General features: G+C 49.4%; 2 protein-coding genes across 9 annotated transcripts in view; one reads left to right on the top strand and one right to left on the bottom strand.

Annotated features, from left to right (window-relative positions):
- TSFM (Ts translation elongation factor, mitochondrial) overlaps positions 1-19,083 on the top strand; it is a 37,386-nt gene that overhangs the window by 9,568 nt on the left and 8,735 nt on the right. For 4 of the 8 annotated variants that reach the window (XR_009543435.1, XR_009543434.1, XR_009543433.1 and 1 more), the window contains exon 6: positions 18,413-18,504. The exons of 2 other annotated variants lie outside the window; for them this stretch is intronic. Coding sequence is in view for 2 of the 6 variants with exons in the window: in XM_060165706.1 (XP_060021689.1) it covers positions 9,204-9,289 (86 nt within the window). In the remaining 4 variants the exon portion in view is untranslated. Of the gene's footprint in view, positions 1-4,816; positions 4,889-9,203; positions 9,305-18,412; positions 18,505-19,083 lie in introns of those variants that run through there. 2 more of the 8 variants (XM_060165706.1, XM_060165707.1) reach the window with 2 other exon arrangements.
- On the bottom strand, positions 190-18,539 carry AVIL (advillin). Its single transcript, XM_060165701.1, has 20 exons — positions 18,465-18,539; positions 15,981-16,065; positions 14,568-14,642; positions 13,654-13,850; positions 12,149-12,257; positions 11,946-12,056; positions 11,495-11,697; positions 10,955-11,033; positions 10,728-10,826; positions 9,890-10,043; positions 9,687-9,787; positions 9,068-9,205; positions 8,805-8,963; positions 7,712-7,891; positions 6,083-6,228; positions 5,830-5,974; positions 4,174-4,362; positions 3,479-3,547; positions 2,203-2,319; positions 190-759 (listed from the first exon to the last, which is right to left on the bottom strand). Exons 2-20 carry the CDS (start codon positions 16,044-16,046, stop codon positions 646-648), a joined length of 2,451 nt encoding a protein of 816 aa, XP_060021684.1. The 5' UTR covers positions 16,047-16,065; positions 18,465-18,539; the 3' UTR covers positions 190-645.

The raw sequence follows: 19,083 nt of genomic DNA, 5'->3' as shown, positions 1-19,083 counted from the left end.
CTGGACAGCTGTAAGGCAGATTTTGGCATTCTTAGGTCAACAGGGATTCCAGTTATCCAGAGAGCTCACTCAGCAGTGCCTCTTTACTTGCCCAGTACTGAGACATTTCTCCCAGTAGAACAAAATAGTTATCATAATGGGCAGACCCAAAATACTGAAAAAAAAACCTCCCTTTTGCTCTTACAGGTATCTTTATTTGAAAATTTAAAAGTCTCTGGCACATACAGTTCTGAGCATTTAGATTTTGACTTCAGGGTGTATATGTGAATAACTTCAGTGATCTGTGGGTTAAATAGGAAATACCGATCTTAAGATTTAAAACAAACTTAGGCCCTTGCCCCAATATTAAACACTTTAAACTTAGTTTTTTTGTTCTCTTACTTTTGACTTCTCCAGATTCCTGCAGTTTCAGTGCTTTCTGCTGAGGCCACAAAAATTAAAAAGTGGGTAGCTAACATTTTAGGTATATAACAACGAAGGAACGCAGGGATGAGAAAAATGGAGAACATGCTGTGATTTGCAGAGCCTACTGTATCAACATTAAGTAGCTGGATGTTAGGCAGAAATTAGTAGAGAAACTCTTTCCCAGTACTGGCGCTATCTGCTTTCTCCTGGGGTCTCGCAGTAGGCAGATGCCTTCTTGCCTCAGAAAAGCCCCTTTTCTTTCTTCATCTGGAGCTGTTTCCAGCCAGGCAGAGCAACAAATTGCCCTCTTGTGATGCCAAACACAGAAACAAAGTCCTGTTCAGAGAGGTAATTCTAAGAGAGAAGACAAAGTTTCTAGTTAGAAGGAAGACCTAACACCTGTCAGCGCTAACGGGGTCGGGGAAATGGGGCCAAGAGAGAGTCCCAGGTAGTTCCCTGAAAGGGGAAGTAGAATGATTTCTTCAGAAAGTTTTTAATGGACTTAAATTATTCATTGGAGAGTTCTTTGGCTTGTGGAGTCCCACCTTGGCCTCTGAAAGCCCTGGCTGGATTTGCGCACAGTCCCACCTGGCACCAGTGTCTTGCCAGAAGGACAAGAAATGGGTTATATATTATGTACAAGTTCTGAACATTAGGCTTTGGCTGAATGGAGAACTAAATCGATGGTTTTCCTTGCTTTCTGCCCTTATCTGCCATTTTTTATCTGGACATTTTCAAATGCAAGATCAGGTGGACCTTAATGAGAGCATAAAATTCTCCTAACATGTATTTATTAATGATTAATGAATATTTACTGTGCAAGTAAAATTATTAAGATATGGTCTCTGTTTGCAAGAAAGTTGCAGCCCAGATACTTAAGAGTTGGTTAGATAAGACACTGTGGAAAATCCAGAGGCCCTTCCCCTTCAAGGGGGAAATAAATTAGTTCATTCAACATGACTGTTAATTCAATCAGCTGAAACTTAAGGTGTGCCTGTGATCTGCTGGGCACCATTCTAGATGCTGAAAAGCTGAGAATGTGGGCGTGAACAAAACAGACAAGGTCCTTGCTCTTGAGGGTATCACTGGAGTGGGGCAGATAGACGGTGACCCAGTATAAAGGGACTATAGGCGGTGAGGGAGGCAGTGTCGGGGTGGTCAGGGGAGGCCTTCCTGGGGAGGTGGCATTGCAACTGAGACCTAAATAGTGAGGAGGAGCTGGTTGTCTGATGATCTGGGAGAAAAATGTTTTCAGGCAGGAGCAATAGCAAGCATAAAGGCTCATGTTCGAGGAACGGAAAAACAGCCACCGGCTGAAGGGCGGTAAGTGAAGAGGGTAGTGGTCTGTGAGATGAAGTCAGAGGTGGGCAGGGGCCAGATTGTTTGGCGCCTTGGAGGCCATCAGAAGAACTTTGGATTCTAAGTGTAGTGGGAAGCCATTCAGGGTGTTTTAAATAGAAAAGTATCATCTGTTGTAGAAGCCTATTGGTTGTTATGTGGGGAACAGATTGTAGGGCAGGGGTGGAAACCAGTTGGGGGCCTATGGCAGTGGTCCATGATGGCTGGACCGTACTGGCAGCAGAGAGGTGGAGAGCAGTGAATGGAAGCTAGCTGATGGATTGATGTGGGAGGTGAGGAAAAAGAAGCAAGAAGGAGCCCTGGGTTTTCGGCTTGAGCTCCTGGGTGACTCAGATGTCTATTGAGTGCTTTACAGTGTTCCAGATCTGTCCTAGGCTGTATACTGAGAAGGTGCTTTACTCACGGAGAGCTCCACGTACATCACATGCAGCCACTCACCTCCTTTCTGGCAGGGTTCACATCCTCAGGCAACTCCTGACTCTGATTTTTCAACAGAACTTCTACGGGGTAATATTTTGGCTCAGAATTTAGGGAGAGGGTTGTGTCCCTTATATCCTAGGGAAGATAAGAATGTAGACACTGGATAAGACTCTTCAGGTCTGTGCCGTTGAAGTTCTGTGTTTATAATATTTAAATTTTGGTTTTTACCACTTCATACTTTATAATCATCCTTTAGAACAATGGTCCCCAAAACTGGCTGCATGTCAGAATCATCTGGGAATCTATTCAGATTTTAGGGTCCTTCTTGGGAAAGTGATTCAGTAAGTCTAAGGTAAATCCTGTATAGCCAGTTTGGCGTAGATGTTTTGCTTAAACATCATTTAAATACTGTGATCACATTCCTTCTATTGGTACTTTTACTTGGGCTCTACATTTCCAGTCTTCAAATGACTTCAAATTCAAGTCATACTTCTTTTAAATATTTTTTAAAGATGCTACATTGCCATTAGCTTTGGAATCTTGAGTTTGTACAGGACAAAGGACAAAACTGCCAGATGGTTCGGATAGTGGTGCCATGTACTTGTCCTGATGTTAAAGAGCTGTTGGATTCCTGGCCAGAAGCTCCACTTCTTTTGGCCATTAAAATAGGGGTAAAAGGGCTTCCCTGGTGGCGCAGTGGTTGAGAGTCCGCCTGCCGATGCAGGGGACACGGGTTCGTGCCCCGGTCCGGGAAGATCCCACATGCCGAGGAGCGGCTGGGCCCGTGAGCCATGGCCGCTGAGGCTGCGCGTCCGGAGCTTGTGCTCCGCAACGGGAGAGGCCACAACAGTGAGAGGCCCGTGTATCGCAAAAAACAAAAACCACCACCACCACCAACAACAACAAAAAAATAGGGGTAATGGCCTGAGTTTCTGTGGATGCCTCTGTCAGAAACTGATAAACATTATCATGTGGGTTAGAAGCTTATTATTTCTGAAAAATACTAACAGTAAGTTTAATCTGTCCTGAATGACAGAGTTGAATAATAAAATTTGGTTTTGTTTTCATTGTTTTTTTAAACAGCAAGTCTGTTCTAAATTCTGGAAGGCAGTAAAATAAGGAACTTGGCTCTGAGACCTGCATTTCTACCGATTAAAACAATCTTCATATCAAAATAGACCACCAGAGTCATACTAAGAAGGACATGATAGGATTTTGGCCATGTTGCATCTGTAGCATTTACTGTTTCTCTCTGGCTCTGGTTGTCTGTGAATAGCTCCTCCAAGAAACTCACAGCAGTGATTCTCGTGATAGCAGCAGCGTCTCCCAGCTCTTCTTTTAACTGTTCATATGATTTCCCTGCCTGAAAAGAAGAAATAGAAAATACAGCATGAGATGCTGCTTATAGGGGAGGGACATGTCAGGCCTGGTCTGTACCCTCGAGAGAAGCAAAAAAGCCAGGGGACAGAAGACATTTCAGGATAAGCAAAAATGAAAATCCCCCCTTCTGGGTCTATGCAGGGTTGGGAGGTACTTAAACATGGTCTGCATTCTTTGCTGGTGGCCCCTCAATGCTCCATACTAAAAGCAGTTGACTAGGAGTCAGTAAACCTGGCTTCTTTCCACTGGTTAATTGTGACTTCAGACAAATAACTTCTCCTCTGAGATTCCTCATCTGTTAACACAGGAAACTGTTCCCTAGCTATCAGGATGTAGAGCTCAAAAAGTAATGTGTGTGGATATACTTTATAAACTTTATTACTTTTTCACACACTGCTTGTTCCTGAGGCAAGCTGTGAATTCTCTAACTGGACTTAGTGCCCTGGTGGGCGCGAAAGAGAAGGAAAGTAAAAAGCGGGGAGGGGAGAGGGAGTGGGGGAGAAGCGGTCCTGGGTTTACTAAGCCCTTGAGTACCCCTCCATCCCACTGAGCTCTTAGTGCCGAGCGCCCTGGCAGTAAGAACATCTTCCCGGTCCTCTCTGTTCTTACGCTCCAAATGTGGGGGTCCCAGGCCAAGAACCAGCCTGTGAATATGGGAGGCTCAAACCCCTGTTTAATGATCAGGATTGGTGTGCCGGTGTCGCGGCCGCTGGGGTGAGTGTGCAGGTACTCCTGGGCGGTAGCAAGAGCGCTCTCCTTCTCTGTGGCGTTGGCCTCAGCCCCAATCCACAAGAACACCTGTTGTGGTAGAGATTGAGTATTTGTTATTGAGCTCATACCAAGGGCTAAGTATCAATACTAGATCATACGTGCTGCCCTGTCTTTACCTGTCAGCAGTTCACAGCCTCATCAGAGTAAAGCTTTTCTCAGATTCATTTTGATTTATGTATCTCCCCAATCTACATCTCCAGTCCTGAACTCTCTCTCTCTGAACTTTAGCTTCCTGGATCCAGCTTCTTGCAAAACACCTCCTCTTGGCTGACTCCAAGCACGTCAAGTGTAACACCCCCCACATGTAGCTCTTTTCTAAACTTGTATCTGTGTCTCCATTCTTGGTGAATGGTGTCCATTCAGTCACCCAAGGCAATAACCTGGGAGTCATCCTAAATGCCTTCCGTAACACCAGGGCTTAGCTAATTTACCTCCTATGCTTTTGTCCAATCTGCACCATCCCTCTGTCTCTACTCCACAGCTCCTGTGTGGGCCAGCAGCTGCTCTTACTGGACTAGGACAGTAGTCTGCTGATTGGTCTCCCAACATACAGTCTTTTTCCTCATAAGCCATCCCTCCTTTCCTGCACTCGCCAGAGTGATCTATCTAAAGCACAGTCTGACCATGTCACTCGCCTGCTTAAATTTCAGTAGCTTTCCCGGATGAATTTCAAACTTCTTGACGTGGTAGGTAAGGCCCACCCCTACTTCTTTAGCTCCACCTCTAGCGTGCTCTTTAACTCTGTCTTATGCTCTGATGATACTATTTGTAGTTCCCTGTATACTAGACTATTCATGCCTTGGTTTTCCTTTGCCTGAATGCCCTCTACCTGATTAATGCCTGTTTATCCTTTGAGTCTGGGAGCCATCTCCTCCAGAAAGTCTTCACTGAGCCCCTAAACTGTGTTGAGTGCCCCTTATTTGTGCTCCCATGGCACCTCATACGTACCTCCCTCATACTAAAATGATGTTTCTATGTCCGGTCTCCTCCACCCCCGCTCAGCCTGTAAACTCTGAGAGTAGGATGAGGCCCTTGGCCTTGGTGACACCACACCCAGCACAGTGATTAGAACAGACAAGGTGTTGAGTATGTTTGCTGAGCCAAACTGAAGAAAATGGGATGTGGCGAAGGGGTGACCTTGAAGATACGCTTTCATATCCCTTTGTTCCCTAAAAGGCCCATATCCCTGGGTGTGGAGCCTGCTGCCCTTGGTCCTGAGAGAATGGGGTGCATGATGATAGGATGGCGTGATTTTCCTAAAGCAAAGTGGGAAAATTCCCAGGATGGTGAGTTTTAAACAACATTCTATTCTCTCCAGCCCTGGCAAAAAGCAGGTTCTTCCTTTGGTCACCACTGACAAATGTTTGATTGGCTTGGGGATGGTCCAGGGCTACCCTGGCTTTATCTGGGGGGGTTGGGGAGAGGTACTACACAAAAAATAGCCTAAAGCTTGAGGATCTTTGTCATTTGTTCTAAGCTCTCTGGCTGTCTTACCTGGTCCCAGGTATCCAGGAGCATCACGTCATCTGGGTTCAGGTCATCCTGGGTGAAGTCTGTGATCTCAGTGACAGTGAAACGGCCAGTCTTATTGGAACATTCAAAGAGACGGGACTGGACATCTAGGATTTCCTGCTGTAGTCTGCAATACAGTCCATTTAGTAGAGGAACTGAGCTGCTTAGAATCATGTGCTGTTCACAAGTCTGTAGGCAGGGGGAGCCAAGAGGAGGGGATGCTGTGGTCCTGTACCTTTTGTCATTGGCATAGGGAGTTTTTCCTCCCAGCACGTCCCAGAACTCAGCTGGCTCCTGGCCCTCAGCCACTGTGTTCTCGGTGCCATCACAGAGAAGCCCGGCCAGCTCCTTAGCCATTGCCCGCTCATCCCCACTGGACCCCTGAGAGTGGGGTGGGGAGAACACAGATGTTAGCTGCACACAGGCACATTGATGTGGGAAAAAAGTGTCTGAGACTAATAGCTCAGTGCAGCCAGGATCATCTACCAAGCCACAGTACCTCAGGACGGGGAGATAGATAGGTTTGTTCTGGTGCTGGGAAGGGCAGGGGGCAAGGGGCGGGGACACGGAGGAAAACAGTGGTGGCAAAGGACAAGACTAAACTCTGAAACCCACAGTGGATATTGACAAGTCACCTTTGTTTTGCTTTCAGTTGGAATTTTAGCACCTACTTTTGACTACTTTTTAAGAGAAAACTTAAGTGTATTTTAAAAATTATATACAGGAAAATTCACTCTTTTTGCTGTAGAGTTCTATGACTCCTGACGAATGCATAGAATCATGCTACCACCACCACAACAAAAACAGAACAGTCATCTCACCACTGCAAAATATTTCCCTCGGGCTACCTACCCCTTTGTAGTCAAACCCTCCCTGAATCCTTAACCTCTGGCAACCACTGATCTGTTCCCCATCATGATAGTTTTGCCTTTTCCAGCATGTCATAAATGGAATCATACACTATGTGGCCTCTGTGCTAGTGCACTGTGCACTTAGCATAATGCATTTGAGATTCATCCTTGCAGTTGTGGGTGTCCACAGCTTGTTTCTTTCCATAGCTGAGTAGTATCCCATTGTATGGATGCACCGCTGTTTGTTTAGCCATCCTCCAGTTGGTTTGCTTCCAGTTTTTGGTGATTACAAATAATGGTGCTATAAACATTTGTGTACAGGTTTTTGTGTGAAGATAGTTTTTTATTTCGCATGGGTACATACCCAGGAATGGGGTTGCTGGGTCATACGGTAAGTGTATGTTTTATAAGAAACTGTCAAATTGTTCTCCAAAGGCCATATTTGCATTCCCACCAGCAATGTGTGAGAATTCCTATTGCTTCGCATCCTCACCAGCACTTGATATTATCTTTTTTTTTTCAGTCATTCTAATAGGTGTGTAGTGGTATCTCATTGGGGTTTTCATTTGCATTTCCCTAATGACTAATGATGTTGAGCATCTTTTCCTGTTCAATTCTCTTTTGCAAAACAATTTTAGTGCTTCCTAATGCAGATGCAATCTAAATTGACAAAAATCACGTTTTTAGTGTTTCTGTTCAGTGTTCATGGCCGTCCTGTAACAGTCCACCAAACTGGTGTGGAAAGATTGACTTATCCAGCCTGCGTCCAGCCTCCATGTGTTCAGAGGTTTATGGAGGGTCTCCTGGATGTAAGCTGTGTGTTAGTGAGTTTCTAATTGGAGGCCTGATTGTGGGGAACATTGTCAGTCCCTTTGAAGATCCTTTAGGAAAAGGCTCCTTTTTCTGAGGACTGCTCCAGCCCACTCTTTAGTTCCTTTGCCCTTGGTGACAGGAGGGTTGGTGCAGTGCTGGGCTCTGAGGGGCTGGTATGACCACTGGGCCAGCCATCCTACCTTGCCATACCACAGGTAGTGCTCTGCCTGGGTCCGCAGCAGAAAGACATCATTGGAGTTCAGGGAGGAGGTGAAGGCTGGAACCTCCACCGCTTTGGTGTTAGATTTGTCATTTCCTTGAATCTGGAAGAGGCTTACCGGAGGATCGGGCTCGGCATTTCCCTTCCTGGAAGTCCCACCCTAGAGAGAGAGAAAAGCAGCGTCTGGAACTAAGGTGCACCATATGCGCCGGGCACTGGGCTAGCATTGTGGAGAACATGGATGTGTTTGACACCGTCTTTGCCCTCAAGGAGCGTCTAGGCTAACTGGGAGAGGTTGAGGTGAGCTGGAGTTATGGTGCCAATAGTATTAGCTTTCATTATGAGACCCTGGTTATATGCCAGGCTCTTTGCTGGTGCCTTATCTACATCATTTTATAGATCCTCATAATAACTTTGTGAAGTAGGTATTATTATCCCACAGTGCAGATGGGGAAACAGGCTTAGAAACTTGGCTAATAAATGACAAGACTAGGACTTGACCACAGACTTGTGTATATCAAACATGTGACATTATACATTCGGGGTAGTGCTTCAGCCAGGGCTTCATGGAAGAAATGGAACTTGAATCTGAAGGGGCACATTCTCTGGGGGAGGTGGACAGGTAATGATATGGCACATGTGAGGTCTAATGAGGACACCCACCTGACTGGCGTGGAGTGTGTAGGCGAGGGAGCTGACTGGCGTGGAGTGTGTAGGCGAGGGAGCTGACTGGCGTGGAGTGTGTAGGCGAGGGAGCTGACTGGCGTGGAGTGTGTAGGCGAGGGAGCTGACTGGCGTGGAGTGTGTAGGCGAGGGAGCTGAGGGTGATGTGCCTGCACAGGGAATACGGGTCCGAGTATAAAAGACCTTGAACATGAATTAGGCAGTGGTTTGGGCTTGAAGCCCTAGGCAGTCGGGATTCACTTCAGTGTCTTAGAGAGATTCACCCCCTTCTTGTCTATGTCTTCCCCAAGCCCTGCTCTCTACCCCTCCTCTCCGCTACTGTAGTCTCCTGCTGACCTGCTGGTTCTGAGCATTCTGCTTATGGTATAATTTTATCTGAGGGCTCTCACCTCAAAGATAACCAGCTTTCCTTTGAAGATGGCCATGAAGTGGCGTGGCTCCTTCCCCATGGTAACCCGAACCTGCACAGGGGCCCCATCAAACTGCCGGTCCACCTCCACCGCCTGGTATGCCGAGGCTGCCAGCTCATCCTGTGAGGCGTGGCGGCCCTGTAGTGGTGAGCGGGTGCGATGGGTCCCTGCTACCCCCGGCCCTAGCTCAGTGGCCAGAGGAGGCGCCAGGATCCAAAGCTGAGAGGCTGCCCCAGGCCTACCTGCCAGATGTACAAGATGTAGTGCGGCTTCCCGTGCACCTCGTACGTATAGAGAACCAGATAGCAGTCTCCCCCATAAAAGAAGCCATACCACTGATGCTCCACGGGGACCAGCTCTAGGTTTTCAATTCTCCAGACCTAGGCATAGAAGGAGACACAGTTCCCCAGAGATGGGAGTTCCGTGAAGAAACAGCTACCTGGAGGGAACTGGGCCATGCTTAGCAGAGAATCCAGGTGGGTGAGGCACTAACATCCATTCAAAGTACACCTTCCCCCTCTGGTGCTTCTTCCCAGTGGTGAGGGCTTATCACATTTGCATGATTTGAATCCCAAGAACTGGATCGTCTCTGGTCAGATGCATCCCCATCATGGCTCAGAGATGATTTGAATATGTCTACCAGGTGAGTTATTGATAGCACACTGGAGTATCTACCTTTCACTTCCGTGAAGAATTGGGGGAAAACCCTGCAGACGCAGACACCTCTTTGAATAGTCCTGAGGTGCCAGAGGTGGAAAGGAAGGCAAAGCAGACACGGAATCACGTGTCTCTTCTGTAGAGCAGAGCAGCCAGGAGGGCCAGTGCTGCCGCCTGCCCTGGGATGTGGGTCACTGGGCTTACCTCAACGTTGCCGTTGCCGTCGTCGACCATTCTTTCCTGGGCTGCCACCTCTGGTTTGGTGTGCAGCAGAGTCACATCAAATTTATCCTGGGAAACGTTAGCTGCACGGAAGGGGTTGGGAGAAGCCAAGTGAGCAAAAAGCACCTGTGCCTGCCTTTCTACAGAGTCCCGGCAGTGAAAACACGATCTGGGGACAATCTTACCGATTTTACCAATGCTGCACGTTTTCCCCAGACCCACGGTCTGTTCCTTCACTGACCACTTCTGGAACAGCTGCTTGAACATGGCTGACTCGGCACCGTCACTGACGGTCTCCACGTTGGTGCTGCTGGGGTAGCCCTTCATCTTGATGAAGTTCTGCGGGTGCCCCCCCGCCCCCAAAGGACAGGTCAGTCCGGGAGTGCACTGGGCTCTTGACTTGGCTGGTGATTCAACCCTGTGAAGCCAGTTGGTAGGGCTGTTCCCTTCTCAGAGTTAGAGTCAAATTCTAACTCACTTCTGTCTAGGGACCAAGTTACCTGCCTCAAGGAAAGGACTGAGTAGAACATTTTGACATCTCTTCATTGGCCTGTCATGATTATTACTGATTTTTTTTTTTTTGTAAGATCCTCTATTCTGTGTTCCTTCAGCACTCCTGTACTCTACTGACTTTGTATCACCTTCATTTGCCCCTTTTTTGCTTTGTAAGTGCATCCTGCCTGGTTCATCTGGATGGGTCTGCACAATGTCATAAGCTCCTTGAGGACAGGGCCATTGACCTTGATATGTGATACCTCCTTCAATAATAACAGCCACCTTTTACTGAGCAGGTGTGTGTGCCAGGTATTGTTCTGAGTGCTTTATAAATGTTACTTAATCCTCACAACAACCCCAGGAGATGGCATTAAACCTGGATTTGAATCCCAGTTTGTCTGTCTGACTTTGAAGTTATGTATGTAACTGCGGTGTTCTATGCTCTGGTGCCTAATATGGCTCTCTGAGCACATCTGATGTGTTATGGACAGAATTTTTTGGACAATATTGCACATCCATAGCTCCTACCAGAGCTTTAGACATGGCCATCTGTTTCTCAACCTTTGTGGCTCCTCTTCCTTTCCACACATAGATCTTGGTTCCACTTTGGTCCAGGATGTAGCAGTCCTGAAGCAGACAGTCAGGGATAAAAGTGGTTACTCCTGCCCAAGACCATGAGGAAGGCCTTTCCCTAGAGTCTGCCTCTGAAGCCAGGTCTGGCTACCCCAAGCCAAGCCCACCCAAGCTCTACTTACATCATGGTTCAGTAAGCCCTGGACCAGAGGCCTCGTTGCTACATCTGTGACCGCCAGCTGCCCAGCTGAGTCTGAGACACTAGAGAAGGGGAGAGGTTAGCCTGTACCTTCTCTTCTACAAAGCATCGTGTAGTCAATCTGATATTTCATGGCTTTGTCTTAGAATGGAGTTTCTGGGTAGAGTTCAACTTCTTGTGACAGGCATGGCTTGAATGCAGACAGGAATGTGATGGACTCTGTTCTGTGGAGGAGACTTTTGTGCATCTCTCTCCCGAACGTTATCCTGTCCACATCCCTAGGCACGTATAGATCTGAGCAAAGGAATGGTCTCCCCCAGAGACCAGGAAGAGTTGCTAACAAGAGCAGATGGTAGCTGTTCAGGGAACACCGAGCTCCCTATAGAAGCTGCATTTGAAAAAGACCGAAAGAAAGCCAGTCACTTGCACCCCAAACGATGAGCGAAGCAGAAGTGCTGGTTTTCTGGGGGGACACCTTCCCCCTACCCCAGCTTCCAGCCAGCAGCCAGGCTTAGCTACTCACTGATACAGCGTGATATTTGATTTCTGCTGCTGATCTGTGATCTCATCGGGGACCGCAGGCTTGATAATGGAGTGCTGCCCGAGGGTGTCCTGAAGGACCTTCATCAGCTCTGGACTGGCCGCCTCCTTGTCTCCCTCGATCACTCCTATTTCAGCACGGCCCCGTCGCTCCCTGTCCCGAATATGCTTTGCCAGGAGCATAGCCTGTAAAGAAGCCCGAGGACTGGAGGAGCAGCCTGGATCCCAGACACAGGAGTTACCCTGATGCTGAGTCGCAGGCTCACATACGTGGCCTGTCTCTGAAACAGATGCTGCTCAAAGGCAGGGGTCTGGCTTGAAGGGCAGGAAAGAGCCAGCGAGGAAAGAAGAAGGAAAGGGCAACTGAGGGAGTGCAAGCCCGTGAGGCCCCGCGGCGGGGGGGGGGGGGGGGGGAGCAACAGAACAGGCCACACCTTCAGACGCTCCCTGCTGCTGCTCTCTGGGCCATTCCACTGGATGATGACCTTCCCAAGGTCCAGCAGGAAGACATCACCTCGGTTAAAACTGTCCCAGCTCATTTCCACCTGCAGGGGAGAGGTAGACATTATGTAGGAGGAGTTCTTAGGTGCTAGGCGGAGGGGCCCTGGGCCCAGGACAGACAAGGGGCAGGACTTACCTCGGTGGCCCTGATGTTTCTCTTCCCCTTCACGTGCAGCAGCCGCTTCACATCGTAGGTATTGGTCTCCACGTGCTTCATCCCGGAGGCCACACCCCCCTTCTTGTAGCTGAGGGAACATCCGTTATTTATTGAGCACCTGCTATGTGCTAGGTACTGGGGAGACAGTTGTGGATCACACACATGCAACCTCTGCCCACGTGCGTGACGACAGTAAATGAGCCAGGTAAACATAGATGCTGGTCACCACTGCCACAGAGGTGCACTCAGCGTGTTCAGGGCAGTCTTCTCCGAAGGACTGACATTTGAGCTGGGATATTAAGAGTAGGAACCAACCACCAGAGGACTAGTTCTCCAGACAGAGGGTGCATCACTGATGAAGTCCCCAGAGCACAGAAGAACTTGTTTTGTTTCGTTCTAGAAACTGTGAATGTCGCGTGTGATGGGGAGAGGGGCACAAGTCATGCAGGAGCAGAAACATTAATGACACCGTGGCCTTAAAAACCATCTCACTCCAGGAATCCACTCTCCCGCCCCTGGCCCTCACCCCAGCCCAGCCTCCCCCAGGGGTCCCACACGTGAAGGGCACGCAGAAAGCCACGGGGAGCAGAGGGTTCCTTGGTGATTCAGTGTGGTGCTCTGTGCCCAGTAGGTCCTCAGTGGGGACTGCTGACCTGCAAGAAGCTGGCCTTGGACCAGCCTCAGAACTCTCAAGCTCATTGGAATTCCTTTTTCTTTTCAATCTCAAGTGCAAAGTTTTGAGGTAATCAAGCTCCTCAGTTCGTGGAAGGTTTTCACCATTAGCCTTTATTGAGACCCCTCTCTTGTAGTAAGTATTTATGTGTTCCCTTTTATCTGCATACCCTACCCCCCTTTCTCTCCCCGCCATAGGCATCCATTCTAACAGTTTAACATCCGTCTTTTTATTTTCATTCTGGTAAAATGTGGCCTGTTGTTTTGAGTTTATGTACTTTTTTTAAAACAGAGATTGGCATTCTGTTCTATATTTCAAGCCTGTTTCTACCTGTGCTCCCTAAGCCCCATGTTTTTAAGGTCTGTCCACATGTCAGATGTGCCTCTAATCTGTTGCTTCCAGCTGTGGCATTGTACTCCGCTGTGTCGCGGAGTTTTTCCTGTCCACATTGCCTGCAGCTTCCCACCACCACTAATGTGAACGTTCTGGTTCATGTGCCCTTGTGGACCTGGGAAGGTGAGCGCTCCTTTGGGTCACACGCCAGGGGTGAGATCTGCCCCAGTGGCAGCAGACTACTCTCCGGAATGCTGGGCCAGTTCTCACTTGCACCAGCAGGGCACCTGTCTCCCCAGAGCTTCGAGGACACTTGGCGCCTCTCAGCTCTCTGAGTTACGCTGCTCTAGTAGGCGGAAATGATGGCTTTGTTTGGATTTGCATTTCTCTGATGACTTTCTTCATATACATTTTGGCCCTTTTGGTTTCCTCTTTGGTAAACTGCGCTTACCTCCTTGCTCTGTGCATAGCTACTCACATGATGCCCTGCTTGAAGTAGCCGTGGAAGGTGTCGGACTCGTGGTACTGGACCTCCCGGTGCTGCACAGGGCTGCCCCCCAGGTAGTCATCCAGCTGCGTAGTGTAGATTGCTGCGCAGCTCTTCTCATCCTGCGAGGAGTCCTTCCCAATCCAGAAGTGGATGTCCTGGGAGAGGATGCTGTCCACTCTCCGGGTCTGGGATGTAGTCAGAGAGATCAGGTCAGGGGCCAGCTCGCCTCCCCTTCGCTGCTGGCCCTTCTGGCGTGGGAAGAACGTGGCCTACGGTGACTTGTGTCCTGCCCTTGGCAGGCTCGGGGCCTCTCCCTCCCTGCAGTGGCCCGGGTGCAGACCTCCTCCGTGGCTCAAGCCCTGGCAGCGCAAATCCCTCCCCACATTTGGGGAATGTTGACAGCTTATTGTTCTCAAAATAAACAGAGACCAATGGGGATCTTTTCCGGGTTGGACTGCAGGCTTTTCTTGCTGCTCTTTCGCACCCCTGCACTTGCACATCTGGCACAGCGCTGCTGCCCATCTGCATGGCTCTGTCAGTGCTGTCCACGTGGGAGATTGTTTCCTCCGCTAGATGAGTACTTTGAGGCCAGAGGTGGCCTTGTATCCACCTGGCCTTCCTTCACAGCACTGTAATCTGGGGTCTGGGTCCCAGAGGGAGAAGTGCTGCTGTAGGCGACTCGCTGAGGTTCAGACTGAGGGCCACACCCATACCCTCTGATGCAAAATTTAAAACCCTGGCCTAAGAAACCCTTTGATAGTCAAACTGGAGGCCTGTTCTATATAAAAGCGAGGAAGAATCAAGATGGATACCAGATTAACCTCACGGGCAGATCTCCCAGTGGGGCCCCAGAGCTGGCTCTCAGGGGAGCAGCTCATGGGAATGGGGGGCATGGTGCTCACCGAGAGGATGATGTAGCAGTCCCCCTCATAGAAGGTGCCGTGGGCATTCAGGGGCACCAGTGCCAGCTCCATTTTCTGGAAGGACAAGGGGTGTGTATAGGCTGCATTCTCTCCCTCCTCCCCCGACCCCCCCAGGCCTCCCCCTGCACGCCGTCATTTGACACAGGCGGCAGGGGAGAGTGGGGAGATGTCCCCACGGGGCGTAGCGGCCAGCCACAGGATTAGCGCGGTCACCCCTCTGGCTTCTGCTGAACTCCACCTGCCCGGCCCTGGGTCTGGATCCGGGTGCCTGTCCTCACCCCATCCTCCTCGCACCGCCTGCCCGGCCTCTTCTTGCTACACTGTGAAGAGCCTGTGCGCCGCCTCAGTCCTTTGCAGAGTTGGGTGTAAGCCCTCAAGTAAAAGCCCATCTCTGAGCCGCTGCACCAGAGTGCCTCCAGCGCTGACTCTGACCACCCAGAGCTGGCCAAGTTCTGACAGAATGGGGAGCCAGGATTCTGTGAGGCTCTGGGGGGGACTGCCGGCCATGTGCAGGCTCCCTGCCAAGGGCTCTGTATTTGGAGTCTGGGTGGGAGCCCTGATGCACCTGTCACCAGCATGTGTGGCTCGTCCCAGGAGAGCCATTCCCATGGCCTCAGATGTGGACTTTCATCATACCTCCTAGTAGGTAAGCCTGCAGTCATGTTTGAGTGTATTCTGTGTAAAATACGTGTTAAATGTAAAAATGTTAAATATCCCACAGTTTGCGTAACTCTTCTAGTACCTATTAGTTTTTAAATCAACCGGGAGCCTTAAAACAGTGGGAGTGACCTGGGCTCTCACAAGCTCTGAGCTGCTTGCTAGGGGGCTGTGGCCCCCCTCGTGGTGGAGGATGGTGAGGTGGGGCATCACCTCTGGGTTTTCTGCAGCAGAGCCACTCACTGGGCTCAGAGCAGGGAGGTGGGGTGAGGCTGCCAGGCCAGGGCGGTTCCCAACTATAGACCACTAGAGCTCGAGGTCAGCCAGAGGGGCTCAAGCCCCGAGTGGGAGAAGGGATGAGCAGGGCACCGATCTGTGCTGTACTCGCCAAATCTTCCTACCACCTTGCAGGAGCCAGAGTGCCCCGTGGAAGACAGGTTCCATTGTCCTGACAGAAGCGGCCAGGTGTCTCAGGGCTCCGTGGGTGGGCCTGGGCCCCACCCATCTCTCCAGGGCATTTACTAGAAGTGCAGATGGCTAGATAAAAGGCAAGCCTATTTTTGCTTTCCTCCACCTGTCACCCGCCTGCTCTGAGCACCCAGGAGGGGTCAAGGATCGGAAAATGTGCCCTTTGGAGCTGCCTCTCACTGTTGATGAACCACAGACAGGAGATCGAGGCATTGTGGAGGGCCTTCAGCAGACCACAGTCTCCTGCCCCCATCCAGCCCAGCTCACCTCTATTCTCCAGGTGATGATCCCAGGGTCGTTGCCCACAGCCTGAAAGGCACTGCTCAGAGACATGGCGCTTGTCTTCCTGGGACTGAAACATCACAGAGCAAGCACGGAGATGACGCCTCTCACAGCAGTCATCCAGCCAGTTTTCCTCCTAACTCACTTCCCAATCTCTTGTCAGCCATCCTGCCAGGTCCTTGTGGTGCATCCCTGCACTATCTCACAGTGATGCGGAAAATGACTTGTCCAAGTTCATGTCGTAAGGCTGGCTGGCCCAGGGATCCCCACCGGAAATTCTGCTTCCCACTTGCCACTTTCCTTGTTAAGAGCTCTGATAACACAGCCATGACTGTTTACTGAAGGGGTGACAAATATGCTAAGCCCTGTGTGGGTTCACTTTATGTTCTCTCATTTAATTCTCATGAGCTGAGTATATTTTCTTTGTCTTACATTTGTGCGAAAAAGAGAGGTTAAATAATTTACTCAGTATCACTAGAATGAAATCCATACCTGATCTTAAAATCTGTGCTCTTTTCTAGTTTCTGTGATGTACTGCAGCCCTTCCTAACTTACGTAAATTTAGTGGCACATGGGATTGAAAAGCTTATGTTGGAATAACTATTTCCAAACTGGGTTTCCTTCTTTCATTCCCAGTCCCTCTAACTCTCCCAGACTCCCTGCTTGCCAGGTCCTCTCCACAGTCAACAATTTGAGCTTTTACTTCCCAGACTTTTTTAAGTAAACTATCCTAAAACTCAGACAACCCATTCTGCTTCTGTCACATGACTAATATATTCCCTGTGCCTCACAGAAGGGGGAAAGTAAAATGGCAGGGCTGGGCCTGGGACAAAGAGTGCAGGGTGCCAGCAGGGGCAGGTGGGCGTGGCCTGTGGGCAGATCGTCCCCCCTGGCCCCTCCCACAAGACCCAGACAGTCGTGCTGTGGCCGCCCACAGACAGGGTGGGGAGAGGGAGGAAGAGGTAAAGAGAAGTGTGGATTGTGTACCATCTCTGTTCGAAGTGTCTAGGGTTATTAAGCACCTACACATGTCCATGGCCACACAGTCTTGAAATAATGAAAATTCCTGCCTGGTTCTTTTTTTTTTTTTTTTGCGGTACGCGGGCCTCTCACTGTTGTGGCCTCTCCCGTTGCGGAGCACTGGCTCCGAACACGCAGGCTCCGCGGCATGTGGGATCTTCCCGGACCGGGGCACGAACCCGCGTTCCCTGCATCGGCAGGCGGACTCTCAGCCACTGCGCCACCAGGGAAGCCCCTCCTGCCTGGTTCTTGCTCTCAAGGGGCTTGCAATCTGATTGATACACATCACTGATGAATGCTTCCAAGAGGCAAAGGAAAAAGGAAGGGCTTGACGAAGTTACATAGGATAAAGAAAAAGAAAAATAAAGAAAAAACAACCCCATCCAGAAAGGACTATCTGGGGTTTTGCTATTTGGAGGCATATTGTGCTTGTTAAGAGGAGCATGTCTGGCCATTCTTTTCTTAAGCCTTGGTGGATGAACCCAGGTTTGGAGAGTATGTGCCATTATCTAGTATGGACGTTGGCAAAAAAACAAAAGAAAAGACAAACAAAAAACTCTCTTTGTCTACTGCTACAGCAGGACTACAGCAGAGCAGTGATGTGGAGCTGCCAGTGTTTAAGGATTTAATTTGATAATTGGCACTGCCCCACCCTGTGCTGCTTAGAATTGCCAGGAAATATTTGTTCAGGTTTTCTTCAGACCCTAGATTTCAGTCATTAAAGGCAAATGCTGTGACCCAACTAGGGGAAGGGGACAAGGAATTCATTCCTTGGAGAGAGGTAAGAGTAAACCTGGTAAAAGTCAAACCAGCTGGCACTAATTAGAACTGTGAGTCCAGAGGCCAAAAGCAGTCCCATTTTCCAGCAGGGACTTGGCAATCAAAATGCTCACTGGGCCAGGGTCCCTGAAATGCAGGAGAGGACATGCTCAAAGCAGGGACTTTGCTATACTGGAAAACCCAGGAAATGTGATTGGGGGACTGAGCAAAGTCCCCCAAAGCTCAGTCTCTCCCTCCCTCCTCCTCCTCAAGTCCTAATTTATCAACTCAGCACCCTTTGAGACCACTGCACAAACCGCTGGGCGGGGTGCAGTTTTGAAATCCCAGCTTAAAAGCTGGTGGCCCTTAATTCTTACCAATACTCCTAGGAATGGACCCCAAGCAGAGGAAGCTGGTGTAAATTTCTGCCTTGCCTCACACCATCTCTTTGAGATGGGTGAATCTTTCCAAGCTTTTGAAAGAGTGTCCTATGTTTAGTGGTCTCTAGAAAGCACCTCGACTTCTCAGCAGGAAGTTTGCAAAACTGGCCACAAACTCCTGGTTCAACCCTTTAAAAGCCTCATCCGAGAACACAAAGCCAAGGAAATTTTAATCTCCTCTCTTTTGTTTCTTTCTAGTTCAAGTAAAATTGCTCTATTGACGTGCATCCATAAACCATATAGAACTTACCTTGCCTTCGCTCTCAGCGGTCTTCCCAGTTTTCTGGCGGGTAAGCACTGTTGAGGAACCACCCAATGCTGGAGGTTCCAGGTCCTGCTGCCTTACCTTAGTAATGGCTGCGCATACACTGGGTTATATTTGCTTGCATTTGCATCCTAACTGCATTTTCCTAGTCCTGGCCAATCACAGCCAACCTAGCCCTGGGCTTGACTTATTCAAACCAGAGAGAAAGCTGTATCTGTTCCTATTCAAAACAGCAAAAACAAGAGCAGACTTTTAAAGGCTTCTTTTAACTCCAGCTCCACACCCTGATCTAATTGATTTTTTTAAAGTGCACAGCCCATCAATAATGCAGGAAAGAGGGTGGGAGGATATGAAATTTGCCATATTGTAGATATGAATGCATTACACCGATGACAGGAAGCAGGGGCTGGGGCTGCCCCCCGCCCTCCAAGTGCATGGGATGTCCAGGCTGGCAAGCACCTCCCGAGAAGCTCCTGGGCATTTCTCAGAGGGGAAGTCTGGGAGAAGGACCTGGAGTGAGTTATTAGGTCATTCTGTTTTGCCCCTTGGGGTCTCCCTTGGGGTCATAGATCAGCCCAGTCAATATCTGAGTGCCTACTATGTG

Source organism: Lagenorhynchus albirostris, chromosome 11, assembly GCF_949774975.1.
Source record: "Lagenorhynchus albirostris chromosome 11, mLagAlb1.1, whole genome shotgun sequence".
Classification (NCBI taxonomy): Eukaryota; Metazoa; Chordata; class Mammalia; order Artiodactyla; family Delphinidae; genus Lagenorhynchus; species Lagenorhynchus albirostris.
The sequence above is the reverse complement of the archived record's forward strand: the minus strand, read 5'-3'. Positions and strand labels throughout refer to the sequence as shown.

What these genes read in the sequence shown, in the direction of transcription:
- AVIL (XM_060165701.1), bottom strand. Translation starts at nt 16,046, where the DNA reads ATGTCTCTGAGCAGTGCCTTTCAGGCTGTGGGCAACGACCCTGGGATC. An exon ending in TCATCACCTGGAGAATAGAG is followed by an intron (nt 14,643 to 15,980) that starts GTGAGCTGGGCT and finishes TTGTCCTTCCAG; the next exon opens with AAAATGGAGCTGGCACTGGT. An exon ending in GTGCAGCATTGGTAAAATCG is followed by an intron (nt 9,788 to 9,889) that starts GTAAGATTGTCC and finishes CCTTCCGTGCAG; the next exon opens with CTAACGTTTCCCAGGATAAA.